Below are 14,121 nucleotides of genomic sequence, written 5' to 3'. Positions count from 1 at the left end.
CACGTGTCAAGTTGATTTATATTAAAAATATGACGGCATTAGTTTAATTAAGAAATAATCAAAAATAAAAGGAGAACTCTTCTATATAACACATATAAATATAATTCATCGTATAAAAATAAATATATAACTTATTATATATGTATTTAAAATAACTTATTATATATGTTATTATATAACTTTTTAATTTTTTTTATATTATTTATTTGTTTCTATTTTGTTTATTCTGATTATTAATTTATATCCCAGTTCATCATCTCATTCTCTGTAATATCAATATCATAATTAATCTTACTCAATATATTCGCTTCTATAAATGTTATCTCTTTATAATCACATCTATAAGATTCTAAGAAATCTTGTATTTGTAAATCATTATAATTCTTTATTCCCATCCAAATACATGTCAAAAAAAGCTTAAAGAGGATTGAGTCTCTAAAACCCTTTTTAACATTTTTAAGATATTTTCTTAAATAAATAAAACCAGTAATTAAATATAGAGGTAAGATATTCTTAAAATCCAATAATCTACTATAATTATAATAGTAATTATTATAATAATAACTATTATATTTAGTACAATTATATTTATTAGTGTAACTATTATTAATGTTATTACACTTATAATTAGTACAATTATAATTAGAATATGTTTCTATTACCATTCTTATTATTTTATCAGATATATCTTCTTTATACATATTATTTATCCATTTATCTTTTATTTCTACTTTACTCACTTTCTCATATCTCATACCCTTTTAAAAAATATTTTTTTTTATATAAAAAATAAATTAATTAAAAAAAATGATGAGATAAAATTAAAAAATCTATACAAAATAATAATAAATTATTTTTAATAAAAATTTGACCATTTCAAGTAAATGTTTGTTTGTTTGTTTATTAATGTGTCAAAAAAATATTTAAGTTAAAGTTTATTATGAATTTAAAAAAGAGAGAAAGGAATGAAAAATGAAAGTCACTTATTACATTATCTAATAACATTAAATTATAATTAGAAGTTTAAAATAAATTTTAAAAAATAATAACATTTACCTTTTATAATCATTTTAAAAAATTAAATCATGTTATTTTTGATTTCATCAAATTTAATAAATACAATATTATAAATAAATGTTTACATTTTTTGAAATATTTTTATTTATTACAATTTAATTTTTTATTTATTCAAAAAAATAAATATTTGAATTTTTTAAATAATTTTAGAAACTTCAAATTTTCTATAAATTTGTGATGATTTTTGATTTCAATCAAAAATGTGTAAAATATTTTATGTCATTTTTGAGATAATTTATTTTATTTTTTGGTGCCCCTAAAGTATAAAATCAAAATATAAGGATTTGATATTAAAAACATCTAAGAGTAGTCTAGATGAATTTTATAGACAAATTTGAATAAATTTATCTGTGCATTATGTATTTAAAATTCAAAATGGGCTCTAAGTTTTTTATAGGAGGCTTTTTTGTCAACCAATAAAGAAATCCACGGTTTATTGATCAGATCTTTTTATTGGTTGACAAGCTACTAATTAATAAAAAATAACATTGATCAAATATAAACATCAATGTCGATTTATAAATATTCTATTTAAACTTATGAATTTTTTTATACTTGATTTACATTAATCTACTTGTTTGTTTTTTGATTCTTTTGCTTTCTTTGTTATTTTCCATTTTATTTTTCTCCCTAATGTATCACCCCCGTGTCTTCAAAAAGAATATCCCAAAATCTAAACCATCATCTACTCCTGACGCAGTACTAGTAGAAAAAGAACTCTCAATCCCAGAGAACACTCTCTACGAGGAGCCCCTCGTCAGACACACTAAACCCAGTAAAAGACACATTACTGTATTCGGCTTCTCTCAAAATAATCTGGAAAATGTTGTAAGAAAAATCAAAGAAGTGTGCCATGTGCAGCACATGGAATATGGGAAGAACTGGGTCAATGTAATCACACCAGGAGAGACAGAATTATTAAGACTTAATACTAAATATATAAACGGAGAGATGATAGGAGTATACAGGGAAGTGGGGAATGCAGTGGTAGATGATAAAGATATATTTCTGAGAAAAGAAGGAATTATAGGGAAGATATTAAGCTATTTCTTTGGAGAATAAAAAAAAACAAAAAAAAATAAAGTAAATTCGTTTATAACATGGATCTATAAGTTTTTATGTACATATTATTAATTAAATTTTTATTAACCCATCATGGAATATCTTCCACATATGAAATCTTTAATACAAACAGTAGTCAGAAAATTCTATGAACTACATCACTGCATTTTAGTAGACATCATCTTAGAAAACATTCTCATCTACGACACTGACCTACAAAAACTAATGAAAATGCACAACAAAGAAATCAATAAACTATTAGTAGCACTTAAAGAAGACAAAATAATCAAATACGAGAACAAAGTAGAAGTATTTGAAGACAAAAGGCAATATCTAAGAACTGTCTACTACATAAACTTCGTCGAAGTACGAGATATAATAAAATATAAAATTTTTAAAATTACTAAAAAACTAGACGAAGATCTGAGAAATAGTACAAAAGAAGGATATTATTGTAAAACATGTGATAAACAGTTTTCAGCGCTTGACGCGCAACTTATAATGACTAATTACATTTTTCAATGTGACGAATGTAACGGCGAATTAATTGAAAATGGAACTAATTGTACGACTGAAAATACGCTGAATGCTAAGTTTATGAATAATATACGAGATATAATCAATTTACTGAAAGAACTTGATAAATTCGAGATACCGAATATGGATTTTTTTCAATTAACAGAATTTAAAAAAGAACTTGAGAAAAAAACAGAAGAGAAGAAAGATATAGTAGAAATTAAGACAGAAGAGAATTTTATGAGTATAGAAAGCGATATAATAAAATATGAAGAGGATGAAAAAAAAGAAGAAATTAAAAATGATATAGAAGATTTTGTAAGTGTAAATGGGGAGATGAAGAAGTTTAAAGATGTAACTGATGAAGATATAGAAAAAATGAATGAAGAAGAATATGAGAAATACTTTGAAGTGTACAGTAAAAATAATTAAATAAATTGATATTTAAAAATGTTTTTAGATGGTCATTGCGAATATTTTTATAAGTTTAAAAAATGGGACACTGTCAAGTGAGATAAATTTTTTAACAAGCATACGTATGATTTTATTTGGAAAAAAAGTAATTTTATAGATAAAAAATTTTATATTTGTATTTACAGAATTTAGTAAACATTAAATGTATTGATTAAGGAAATATGCTTGTTAAAATTTTTTAATGAGTCAAAAAAATTTACATATAACTCATTGCTATACATTTAAAGAGGAGACTACTTGATGGTGAAGTAGTTTTATCTATTAAAATTTATTAGGTATCTTTAAAGTAATAATTTATATCTAGAAAAAAAAATTTAGATTTTTTTTCTTTGGTTATATTTTGCTTTACATAATTACAAAAAATCTTTGTCTTCGTTTTATAATCATAGAAACAAGATCATGTATTAATATATTCTATTTAATTAGAAGTTTTATGAATTACTAGATAAATACTACTTGACGCAAACAATATCTTGTAAAAATATTAAAAAAAATTATATTTACTTTTTTTGTATGAACTGGTAGACAAGTTTACAATTCTAAAAAATTAAAATTTCTGGTATTAAAATCTTTTCATCATCTGTTATATGCCTTTTTGCATCTAATATTTTATCTCAGCAGAAAGCTTATTCATAACTTAAGGTACTCTTTTATAAAAATTATTCATATCATATTGTTCTTTGGCATTATTTGTCAGCTTAAAAGGCATTTTAGACATGATAATGATCTTAAATTAACATTTAAGATAGTCACAATATTTTCGACTATTTCATTTTATATATTATAAAATATCGTTTTTAAAATGATTTAAATGAGGCTATGCGATGTATACATCTGCAGTTGTGTAAGACGTATGATATATTTCATGCTAAAAGAATAAGAAATCACTGAGTCCAGGAATATATAGCTAAGAGCATGTTGAGATAAGAGTCGACAGTAGGGTACATTTAAGTATCAAAATAAAGTATAATAAGTCTGATATACTATTTGTAAACAAGGTGAGAGAAAGAAGTGATCGTTGTTGAGGTTTGAATCGAAAGATTATTATTTTTTTGTTATAAACAAAAAAGAAACGTAAACACAACTTCTTCAAATTCAAGCCGAAAATTATTCCTTATATGATAAATTAGGACTAAAATGTAACTAATTTTCGCCACGCGTATATCAAAGAGCTTCGATTAAAACCCAGAAAGAAAGCATATATACATACAAGAGGTCTTAAAATGACTTTGGAAAGCCCAACTATGTCAGTCACATGGACTTGATACTGCTCAGGAAGAAGTATTTGAGAGTCCATTGCATGGATTCCAAAATGAACTCCGGAAACAGTCGAAGAGATTGTGGGAGCATCCTGTTAAAGTAATTAGTATGATTTTATACCCAAATAAAATATATTATTAAAAAAGGTTTTAAATAGACTTGTTACCTAACACATATTGAGCAAATCTCGACGAATGTGCTTTTTTAGTATGTATAAAATTAGTAGTGTTTTTAATACAAAAAACTCTTTGTAGATTACATTCAATTTTGTGTACATGACCGTTTGGAAACCGCATTCGGAAAATGAACCCGTACTGAACATTATAAAAAAAAAACAAGATGATTTATATGTCGATTTTCGATAAGACCAAAGGAACTGTAAAAGGTACTCATAGTGTTCGTTTTGATTTATTCCATGTCTAGATCAAATATTCTTCTTGGAAAGAAACCAAAATCTTCCAATTTGTTTGGTATTGTGTGAAGGGATCGTTAAAGTTTACAAAATTAACGAAATAATTCACATTCTTGTGCTTCATCTCTGTGATTTGTTTAATGCGGCATCATATGCTCTCCATTGATCAGTGATCACAATAGAATTGGGCAATGGTTTATCTTGTATTAGCTCAAGGAGAATAGCCACAGGACAAGTAAGGCACACGCTAGTTCTGAATTATTCAATTTTATTAGTACACTTTAATTTATTTTTATACCCAAAAAAAACACATCTGTTACAACGAATTTTGTTATTTTTTACAGGGGTCTTTTCAGATTTTCAATGCGGATTCCAAACGGTCATGTACAGATTTTGTTTTTATTAAGTATTAAACTCTAATTCTACTCAAAAAATGAGGGTTTCGTTAATGTCTATATTTATAAGCATTTGACTATATTCTCTTTTCCAAAATATTAAAAATCCTACTGATCTTAAATACTAAAATCTCGTTATATTGGTTGTAATAGATTGTTAACTTGACATCGTAAAATTCAAAATTTATCATATGAATTAAACTTTAATGTTGTTTTTCTATCTTGATATTTTAGGTTTATATCAATTTTTCCTGGGGTAAAATTTTGTTTTTACACAGTTTTGTGTGTTTGTAGTTATTGTTTATATTTTATATATGTTCATTTATTAATTTTAAAGTATAAAACTGCACAAGTGCACTCGTCAAAGAAATAGCTTACATATTGTATAATTTTAGTATAATTAACTTAATTACAATATCATTTATGTTGTTAATTCAAAAACAATTTCAAAATTTATAAAGAGTAAAAAACATTTAGTTAATATTCGAAAAGAAAAAAAAATAACTAGAGAGTAAAGAACTATAACAAGAAATATCGCGTTAATTTGAAAACATAATTAAGATATAGTACATTCATAACTAAATAATTTATTTTTACTTATATAAATTGTTATTTAATTAAACCAGAATACATTCCAAGCCCAAGAGCACCAAATACCGTATTTTTACTAACCAACTTTCCTTTTGAACATATCCCACCCGTAATCGCTCCACTCGTTAATTTAGTATAAAAATCATTTTTTTCTCTTACTGTTTCTAATGCAATTTCTGTAGCGGAATAAACCAAGCACACTTTGGCCACATTTTGTCCAGAATTGTGAATACTTCTAATTGTGGGTTTATCTGATCCAGTAAACATTCCTATCATGCAACCAAACAGATATCCTTGTAAAGTTGAAGATACAGTTTTTAATATTTTAGGTTTAATAAGTTTAACTTTGTCCTTTAGACAATTCATAAGGGGTAAAAATAAAAAAAAAATATTGAAAAAATTTTCCAAAAAAAAAAACAGAAAAAATTGGAAATTTAATTAATCCCCTTGAAATTATTAGAATTTAACAAACATGATATATTAGACTTTTGGCCGTTTATATTTTTACCCCTCATTTTTAAAGCTTTTTGTGCTAATTTTTCAAAAAAAATGATGCTTATTGAAAAATCATAGATAATTTAAGCATTTGCATGCTTTGAACATCTAAATATGCAATGATACAAGGGTTATAAGTCTTACATTTTTTTTAATTATATTTTGAAGATATTTAAAATTATATAATGTATGATATAATTTATACTGGATAAACAAAACATTTGAAGCAATCAAATCGTTATTCCAATAATAAATAATTTCATGTATTCAATTTTTTATTGATGCAATATAAATTTATTTTATAATTCTTGAAAAATTATTAGTATAAAAAAACATTATTTTATTCAGAATATTGGACCAAAATCAAGCGCTAGTGAATATGCATCAAATACAATGAATATTATTAAGTTTGTTAATGTTTTATTCTTATAAAAAAATCAATAATTTTATAGATGATTCAGTTCTAATTTTAAAAATTATCAGTAAAAAAATTTTAAAATTATTAGTTACAAAATGACAAAAAATATTTTATATTATAATGGAAATGGCGATAAGTTTAAAATTTTATAACAGAAATGTTTTTTATTTAAAATAAATCAATCTTGATAAAAACTAATCAGTCAAATAATGACAAACCCATTTCGAATTAACATAAGTGGCAGTAAATTTATAATATGTACAAATGAAAATTTCTAATCTTTTGCACTATAATATATCCAGTTTTAAGAAATTTTATCATATAGAAAATATAATCTAAATTTCTTTTATAATCATATTATTATTGAAAAATTATTAGAGTTATCAACTGCATTTTTTGTATCTGATGTTTGTTTATTTTTTTATAGTATTTTTACAGTAGTAAAAATACTATAAAAGTGCAAAAGGGCTGTATAAAAAATATATATATACCAATAAAAAGTTATTCTGTTTTTAATAAAATGATTTACTAAATTGAAATATGACAAAAGATATATACGTTTTAAAAAAAATAAACAAAACGTACAAATAAGATTTGAGAATGTATATGTATAAAATACGAGTAAATAATTTGCAATGTGTTTTATCTTAAAATATTTAAATCATAGCACATGTAGAATATTTTAATTTTTTCTATAAAATATAAAAGTCAAAATAAAGTGCATTTAACTACTTTATAAAAGTCTATTATCTTTCAATGTTTCATAAGTCAGTTTTAATATATTGATAGATTGTTTCAAATATCTAAAGAAATGTAAAATTTCGCAATAAAACGTAAATAGAGTTTAAAATATTTTGTTTCTGCTGTAAACATTTGTTTGTCAGAACATAAACAAAAATGATTACAACAATAAATTTATTTAATTTAACATATTAAATATTAGAAAATTATAAATTTCATTTTTAAGTACGTTAATTATTGGTTTTATCAAACACAAAATATTTATTATTACATCATTATGTTTTAGTTTTGATTAAAAAAAACATATAAAGAGCAAATATAAACCCTTGGACATGAATAAACTTTTCGGTTATATCCAAAACTATGAAGACGCCATGTTAATGGTACATGCAACAAGACTGGGGTATATAAAGCCTATTACCCAACGTCTGCGCTCTGAAGAAAGAGACAACTTAAGATCCGGAGATATATTCGTTTTTATTGAAACAGAAAATGGTATTAAGAGGTGGACAGACGGCAAGATTTGGTCACCTTCTAAAATAAATGGACAATTTTTATTATACAAAGAAGTACCAAGACACTTGTCTAAGTCCGCTCTCAAGAAAACAAGCATTCAAAAAAATCTTTCAAAACAACAATTAGCACAATTACATAGAGAAATTAGAGAAGATGATAAATTGGGTTTTCATAAGAAAACAATAAGCATATTACATGAAGGAAAAACATATCATATAATTGGGTATTATAGGCCAATATTTTCCAAAGAAGCATTAATAAATATACCATTTTTCAATGAGATCGATTATTCATTGCGGAAATATCCAGAACTACTAAAAGATGACTATTTAAATCAAGAGAAAGCCAAAGAAAACTTTCTAGGAAAATTTATGTTACCACTGCGTCCAAATTTATCAATTTTTTCAGACGTAAAAAGAAGACAACTTGAAAAAATATCATTCTGTGTGTTACATGAATGGTTAATTTATAAGAATAAGAAAAAAGAGGCGCTTAGGAATGATTGACATAGAGCGGAATGCGTCAAATAAAATATTTATTTTATAAATGAAATCAAATAATATACAATTCTTGCATAAATAATGTGTTAATAGATTTTAAAAATAATGTTTAAATATAAAATTTAATCATTATTTAGACTATATTATTGTTGAGAATATATTATGGCTAAAGATAGCTTTAGCCTATATTATTCAATAAATTTAACCCTAAACCTACAATTATCTTTAACAATTATCAATAGAATAAAAATTGTATTTTTAATTCTTTTTGATATTTGTATAAACAAACAAATTTTGATCAGTGTTTTTTATTATTTGTTAATACTTTTTTAATTTTTGTTCATTAATTTGCTTTTTCATAATTTTACTCAATTTTATACTTCATTGATATTTTGACAGCTGTCAAAAAAAAACGAAAAAATATTTTTTTTATTTAGTAGCAGAAAACTGTCAAAATGAAAAGTGACATAAACACAGAAAAAACAAATAAAAATAAACTAAAATACATTTTATAATTAATTATTTTATTTGTATATCACTTATGCTGAATATGACATGATCAATTGTAGCTTTAAAGAGATGGATAATAACATTACATTCCTTTCCTATACAATCATAAATTTTATCATGGAGATCATTTTTCTCTCCAGTGAAGAAATTATCAAAAATATAAAAAGAAAAATCATTTTCAACTTGGACAGTTAAAGGGAACTGCTTTTTTATACAATTTGTGTCAATGTAGTTGACACAGTAGCCATTTGATTCTCTTAAATCGACCACATCTAAAATTTTTACTTCTACTATAAATTTGTCGCTTTCATTTATAACAAGTTTATTGGCACACTCTTCTAAATCTTCTAGTCTAATTTTCTTTGGTACGAAAAATGGCGTGGCACTAATATTTTTGTTGTCTATTACTATTGCCTTTTCGTCATCTTGAAAGATTGAATCTGGCAAAAATCCATAAGCTCCATCAATAAAATTTTTTTCATTAGAAACATTTCCCTCGTTTTCTCTGCAACTATTTCCACTTTGCTTACTGCAAATCTTGTGTTCGTTGCTTGGAATACTTAGTGTTTCATTTTTTATTTTATATATCTCTTGTGCCAAATTTTTATTGTCATTGTTTTTTGGTTCAGGCGTGATAATTTCAAGATTCAACATCACCGTACCTTCGTCCATTGAATGCGTCATGTCTTCATTTGTCATGTTCGCTACACTATCTTTTCTCTTTTTTCTCTTTATGTCTTCATCTATTTCATCATTCTTTCTTTTAATAGGTGTCTCGTAAAGAAATGAACTGCAGAATTCGTCGTATTCGGCAATATTTTCATATTTAAATTGAGTAAAAATTGTCGATACAAAAATCGTAGATTTTTTCCGCTGAATTCTCCGTAAATTATTTATTTCTATTTTGTTTCCCGCCTCAATATCATAAAAATCTAAATCGGAATTGTAAAACAACATTACCTGTTTGTTGTCTACATTTAGTAAATAATACTCGCTATACCCATGGTGATGCCTTCTATTTAAAACACTTCTATATGAAATAAATCCTGATATATTATAGAATTCGGGCTCATTTTCTATTTTTAAAGATGTCTCTGGACCAATATCTTCTAATTTGTACATTTCATTAATCGATATTTCTTTAATGTTAAAAAATGCCATTTCACTGAATTCATTAAATTCAATGTGTCCTTGTGCCGGATATCCTTTGCCTACTCGAAATTTTGTTATTGCCACGCAGTCTCCGACATTCAATGATGAATATTTAAGATTCTCTTTCCAAACTATGGCTTTTATAAGTTCATCATTAATTTTTAAAATAAAAAAAAGATATTGAGACGCAGTCGTATTATTAATTCGTGTTTTATACAATATTCTTCCTGTTAATTTAGGCGTTACTGAGTCAGGAAGTATATCAATAATCTTGTTCTGATACGGCAGTGTATCAGTTAAAAAAGGTAATAAATTATATTTAGTATAAATATAATCATTATAATCGTAAAGCATATCTTCCTCGTCTATTTCTTCTTCCACCACTTCAAATTCTATGCCACTCCCTTCATCTTCAGATATGATTCTTATAGTGTCATTTTTGTACACATAACCCTGTAAAATTTTTACATACATTTTTTGGTTGACTTTGTGTAGTTCCCGATTTGTCAAAATAAAAAAGGTAGAGGCGATTTTTCTAGATCTAAAAATTTCATAAATCTTTAACACTGAACTTTGGGTCATTTGGAGGGATAAAAAATTAAATAAAATAAAAAATAACGGAAAAATAAAAATTAAATTAATTTTTTTAAAGAGCTTTAATTTTATGGGAAATTGGCCGAAAAGATTAAAAATTTAATTTTTTAAAAACCATAGTTACATTAATGAATTATTGAGTTAATATTAATATTTAAATAAATTTTGACCTTGACATTACTTCTAAGAAATAAATTTTTTAGAGTTATCAATTATTTTTGACATATTTAAATAAATTATTGCTAATAAAATATTTGCACATTAAAGTTAAAAAAAGGCTTTACATCATTATTTATTTTTTCTTATAGTCCATCTTAGTCTCTAATTTCTTAGTCTCTGCTATTTTTCTTGCTGCTTTAATAAAATCTTCTTGTAAAGCGTAATCTCTGTCTTCTCTAATCGCCATCATACCCGCCTCTGTACTAACATTTCTTAAATCTGCACCATTAAAATCTTGCGTCAATTTGACAAGAGTGTCAAAATCAATTTCGCCAGAAATTTCCATGTCTCGACTATGAATCTGTAGAATTTCTCTGCGCCCTTGTTCATTAGGCAAGGGAATTTCTATCTTTCTGTCCAATCTTCCAGGTCGAAGCAAAGCAGGATCGAGAATATCGGGCCTATTAGTCGCCATTATGACTTTGACATTGTCTAATTCTTTAAACCCATCAAGTTGATTTAATAATTCCATAAGAGTCCTCTGCACTTCTCTGTCTGAAGAACTAGATTCGGAAGATCTTTTACCTCCTATAGCATCTATTTCATCGAGGAAAATAATACAAGGAGCTTTTTCTCTGGCATAAGCGAACATTTCTCTGATCATTCTACTTGACTCTCCAATGTATTTTTCGATCAAGGCGGAAGCGACGACTTTTAAAAAATTACAGTCCATTGTGGCGGCCGTGACCCTGGCGAGAAGTGTCTTGCCCGTACCAGGAGGCCCATACAACAAGACGCCTTTTGGCGCTTTAATTCCTACGCGTTTATATATTTCCGGATTCTTAATAGGAAGTTCAATGACTTCTTTTAGTTCCCTAATTTGGTTCTTTAATCCTCCTACTGCTTCAAAGCCAATGTCTACTGGTTTATCTTCGCTCATACTGTAGACCATTGGGTCAACCTCCCTTGGTAAAACAAGCATAATTGTCAAAGTCGTAATATCTAAGGCCACTCTAGTTCCCGATTCAAGTAAGCTTCTGTCAATATTCTTCATACAGCCTACCACATATCGCGGGCCTTGACTACTTTTAACTATAAACTTCTCGTCAGTTATTTTTTTCAAGACTTCGCCTACTATATGGCCAATAGTCTGTAAAGCTTTTACATCTTTCTCGGATTTAATAAATTGTTTATTTGTTTGCTTGTAAATTTCTTGTTCCATTTTTAAGTTATTATAAACATTTTCATTTCCTTTTAAAGCTTTAATATAATTTTCAAGTATTTTCTCAGAGTTCATTTGTGGGGTAAACTAAACAAAAAAATATTGGAAAAATGCTTATCTTTGAAAAAACTCTATAAAAATTTTATTTTAAATTTTAAAATCAAATGTTGAATTTTATATTTTTTTTAAAAATATGATAAATAATATTTTGATATTGATCCATTCTTATTGGCTATTAAAAAGCTGTTGTTCTTTCCTGTATTTTTGATTTGACACAAACTTTCTATTCCAACACCTTCTGGACTTAGTTTACTGACATATTTTATAAATTCACCTATTGGAACCATATCGTCATCGTATCCATCAAGATCTAATTTTTTATTATTATAAATCATCCTAACATATTGCTTTTCAGACTTACTCCAAATTTCTATAAAAATCGCAGAGGCGTAAGATGGCCAATTTTGTATTTTTGATGACAAAGCTGACAAAATCATCCCCAGGCTCCCGTCGTGTGCCGATATTAAACTTAAAGTAGGTGTACAAGACAACAAATTCAATAAATCATTACCAAATCGACCAAATAAAATTGTTCTGGCGTTTTCATTGTTTTGTACATTATCCATTTGCTTAGACCAATTATTATTCGACAGTTTCAATATTTTATTAATAATATCATTTTCATTTGAAATATCTAATTTAATTTTATTGCACATTGCGCATCTTATTTCATCGGCCAAATAAGCCAAATCACGACCATTTTGTATGTCCATTTTTTCCATAGCACATAATGTGTCATCGTTTACTTTAAAATTATTGGAATTCAATTGGTCCAATGAACTACAATTTTTAATTCTTAGAAGTGAATCATCTTTATAAAAAGAATTGACATTATTTATACTGTCTTTTTTTCTTAGACCTTTCATCACTCCCATAAGAGTTGAATGCGTTCTTTTTACCTTGGTAACTCTATAATAAATATCTTTTTCATTTATTCCATCTGGAAATAATAATTTCTCATAATTCTTTTTTATAAATTTTCCTAATTCTTGCGCCTGTTTAAATCCTGTGATCGTAAGATCTCCAATATTACAATTTGCATTTTTACAGTTAGAAATAGTATCTTGATTAAAAAGACATTTTACGCATTTCTTCTTACTCCACTCGGAATTAAAATTTTTAAGCGGCGCTCTGTCGCCGTGTCTAAATATAACTATTAACTTATTTAAATGATGATTTTTTACTTTACCAAAGAATTTATAATTTGCTTTACAATATTCTTTATATTCATTTGATATAACTTTTGAGGCTTCTACTTGATCTTTCTTGTTGTTATAATCCCAATCTACAGATAAAATTAAAATAATATATAAGTAAAATTTCATTGTTATGTGTAGTTTAGAAAATTTATTGTTTATTTGTTTATTATTGTAACAAAAATCAAGGATGTTAAATGGATTTTCTAGGCATTAATAAAAGTCAAAAAAATCTCTATATTAAATATATGATTTTTTTATGTAAAAATTTTTATAGCTTGACGGGGTTTTAAAAAAAAATATAATTGGCAATTTTGACTATATTTTCCATGCCAATTTTTTTAAAAAAACTATTAACCAGTAATTTACATTTTATTTTTTATTGGTAATCGTATTAATAAAATGTTATTCTTTATTTTCGGAATGATAAAAAGCAATCTCACTCCCGAAAGGTCTTTATTATTTGATAGATTTAACACAAGTACTAGTTTTGTAGATGGTATTTGTTACATACATTTACAAGGTGAAGTCTGTAAATGTCAAAAAAGGTCTCTAGGAAATGTAAAGACATTAGCAAAATTTTTTGAAAGTATTAAATTAAAAAAACCAAAAACTAATGAAGCAATTGCTGTACCAACTTCTAATGATCAAAAATCTTATCAAATAGAGCAATGTTTCAAATGTGAAGGAATAAAAGTCTGTGTCTCCGAAAAAATAAGATATTTTGAAGAAATTCAATTTAATCATTTTTTTGGTAGTAATAGAATTTAG

At 25.7% G+C, this 14,121-nt stretch overlaps 9 protein-coding genes across 9 annotated transcripts; 4 read left to right on the top strand and 5 right to left on the bottom strand.

The window, feature by feature from the left end:
* Positions 1-233: 233 nt before the first annotated feature.
* Positions 234-755, bottom strand: VNE69_03340 (uncharacterized protein; the record flags this gene model as incomplete). The annotated part of the gene is made up of 1 exon (XM_065473203.1): positions 234-755. The coding sequence occupies one exon, from the start codon at positions 753-755 to the stop codon at positions 234-236; it is 522 nt and encodes a 173-aa protein (XP_065329275.1).
* A 955-nt stretch (positions 756-1,710) lies between these two features.
* On the top strand, positions 1,711-2,139 carry VNE69_03339 (nucleoporin NUP35; the record flags this gene model as incomplete). Its single annotated transcript, XM_065473202.1, has 1 exon — positions 1,711-2,139. One exon carries the CDS (start codon positions 1,711-1,713, stop codon positions 2,137-2,139), a length of 429 nt encoding a protein of 142 aa, XP_065329274.1.
* Positions 2,140-2,232: 93 nt separating this feature from the next.
* Positions 2,233-3,087, top strand: VNE69_03338 (transcription initiation factor IIE subunit alpha (T2EA); the record flags this gene model as incomplete). The annotated part of the gene is made up of 1 exon (XM_065473201.1): positions 2,233-3,087. One exon carries the CDS (start codon positions 2,233-2,235, stop codon positions 3,085-3,087), a length of 855 nt encoding a protein of 284 aa, XP_065329273.1.
* A 2,718-nt stretch (positions 3,088-5,805) lies between these two features.
* On the bottom strand, positions 5,806-6,153 carry VNE69_03337 (mitochondrial import inner membrane translocase subunit TIM22 (TIM22); the record flags this gene model as incomplete). Its single annotated transcript, XM_065473200.1, has 1 exon — positions 5,806-6,153. One exon carries the CDS (start codon positions 6,151-6,153, stop codon positions 5,806-5,808), a length of 348 nt encoding a protein of 115 aa, XP_065329272.1.
* A 1,620-nt stretch (positions 6,154-7,773) lies between these two features.
* VNE69_03336 (cAMP independent regulatory protein) lies at positions 7,774-8,463 on the top strand (the record flags this gene model as incomplete). The annotated part of the gene is made up of 1 exon (XM_065473199.1): positions 7,774-8,463. One exon carries the CDS (start codon positions 7,774-7,776, stop codon positions 8,461-8,463), a length of 690 nt encoding a protein of 229 aa, XP_065329271.1.
* A 513-nt stretch (positions 8,464-8,976) lies between these two features.
* Positions 8,977-10,701, bottom strand: VNE69_03335 (uncharacterized protein; the record flags this gene model as incomplete). Its single annotated transcript, XM_065473198.1, has 1 exon — positions 8,977-10,701. The coding sequence occupies one exon, from the start codon at positions 10,699-10,701 to the stop codon at positions 8,977-8,979; it is 1,725 nt and encodes a 574-aa protein (XP_065329270.1).
* A 304-nt stretch (positions 10,702-11,005) lies between these two features.
* VNE69_03334 (proteasome subunit RPT4 (RPT4)) lies at positions 11,006-12,169 on the bottom strand (the record flags this gene model as incomplete). Its single annotated transcript, XM_065473197.1, has 1 exon — positions 11,006-12,169. One exon carries the CDS (start codon positions 12,167-12,169, stop codon positions 11,006-11,008), a length of 1,164 nt encoding a protein of 387 aa, XP_065329269.1.
* A 110-nt stretch (positions 12,170-12,279) lies between these two features.
* VNE69_03333 (acid phosphatase) lies at positions 12,280-13,479 on the bottom strand (the record flags this gene model as incomplete). The annotated part of the gene is made up of 1 exon (XM_065473196.1): positions 12,280-13,479. One exon carries the CDS (start codon positions 13,477-13,479, stop codon positions 12,280-12,282), a length of 1,200 nt encoding a protein of 399 aa, XP_065329268.1.
* Positions 13,480-13,773: 294 nt separating this feature from the next.
* Positions 13,774-14,121, top strand: VNE69_03332 (uncharacterized protein; the record flags this gene model as incomplete). The annotated part of the gene is made up of 1 exon (XM_065473195.1): positions 13,774-14,121. The coding sequence occupies one exon, from the start codon at positions 13,774-13,776 to the stop codon at positions 14,119-14,121; it is 348 nt and encodes a 115-aa protein (XP_065329267.1).

This window comes from Vairimorpha necatrix, chromosome 3 (genome assembly GCF_036630325.1).
Source record: "Vairimorpha necatrix chromosome 3, complete sequence".
Classification (NCBI taxonomy): Eukaryota; Fungi; Microsporidia; family Nosematidae; genus Vairimorpha; species Vairimorpha necatrix.
Note: the sequence above shows the minus strand (reverse complement) of the source record. Positions and strands in the feature narration are given on the sequence as shown.